The sequence below is a fragment of the Sinocyclocheilus grahami genome, unplaced genomic scaffold, assembly GCF_001515645.1.
Source record: "Sinocyclocheilus grahami isolate Dianchi unplaced genomic scaffold, SAMN03320097.WGS_v1.1 scaffold2994.1, whole genome shotgun sequence".
Lineage (NCBI taxonomy): Eukaryota > Metazoa > Chordata > Actinopteri > Cypriniformes > Cyprinidae > Sinocyclocheilus > Sinocyclocheilus grahami.
The window spans coordinates 18,982-19,807 of NW_015508167.1; the positions used below are offsets into that span (position 1 = coordinate 18,982).

General features: G+C 34.9%; 1 protein-coding gene across 1 annotated transcript in view; it reads right to left on the reverse strand.

The window, feature by feature from the left end:
- LOC107575904 (serine/threonine-protein kinase MRCK alpha-like) overlaps positions 1 to 819 on the reverse strand; it is a 9,228-nt gene extending 8,409 nt beyond the window's left edge. The window contains exons 1-3 of the mRNA XM_016262220.1: positions 731 to 819; positions 556 to 637; positions 211 to 430 (exon numbers count right to left, since the gene is read on the reverse strand). Coding sequence (XP_016117706.1) covers positions 211 to 430; positions 556 to 637; positions 731 to 735 — 307 coding nt within the window. The 5' untranslated portion in view covers positions 736 to 819. The remainder of the gene's footprint in view (positions 1 to 210; positions 431 to 555; positions 638 to 730) is intronic.
- Positions 820 to 826: the final 7 nt, after the last annotated feature.

An 826-nucleotide genomic window follows, 5' to 3' on the forward strand; every position in this document is an offset into this window, starting at 1 on the left:
CACACACACACACACACACACACATATATATATATATATATTCTATATTGTTCTATGATATAATAATAATAATAATATATAATGAATATAGAATTATATTATATAACAATATAATTCTATAATATAATGAATAAAAATAAAAAATTAATAAATAAACACACACACACAGACTATAAACCCAAGATTATTGGTGCATGAGGTTGACTGTACCTATAATAGCAGCAGACTGTGTGGATTTGATGAGAGGCAGTGCACTGTCATATGCTTCTTTAGGGATGTAAACAAAGCGTTCTTTCAGTTTGCTCTTCTTCAAGAGACGGTGCAGCTCATTCAGGAGGCCGACCCACTTGGTTCTTTCCTGATCGCTGTCAGCCAGAATCAAGATGGAGCACTTTTTATTGCTGGATTCAGAGAGCTGTGATGCTGTCACCTGCAGGAGAGGAAGAGGAGGACAACTTTAAAATGTATCACCTTTATTTATTTATTTTTTAATTACAACACAAAATGAATTAATTAATAACTAATTAATAAGTTGTGTTAAAAAAAAATACTCACCCTAAAAATACAGGGAATGTCCTTTTTATTCGCATGAATGACATCTAATGCCAAAACTGAGCTAACAGAAAATTCCTCATCCCTGAAACCAAAAGAGAGCGATTTAGCTGTCATGCAAACACAGAAATCAGAATCAAACATAGGCTCAGATGTTTGTTTTGAAGCCCTCACTAACCTCATATCAATGACCTGGTTCACTATGACACCAGGCTGAGCAGCTTTGCCCTCTGGGAGATCATATAAGAAGAGCTTGAAGTCACAGACTACAGCA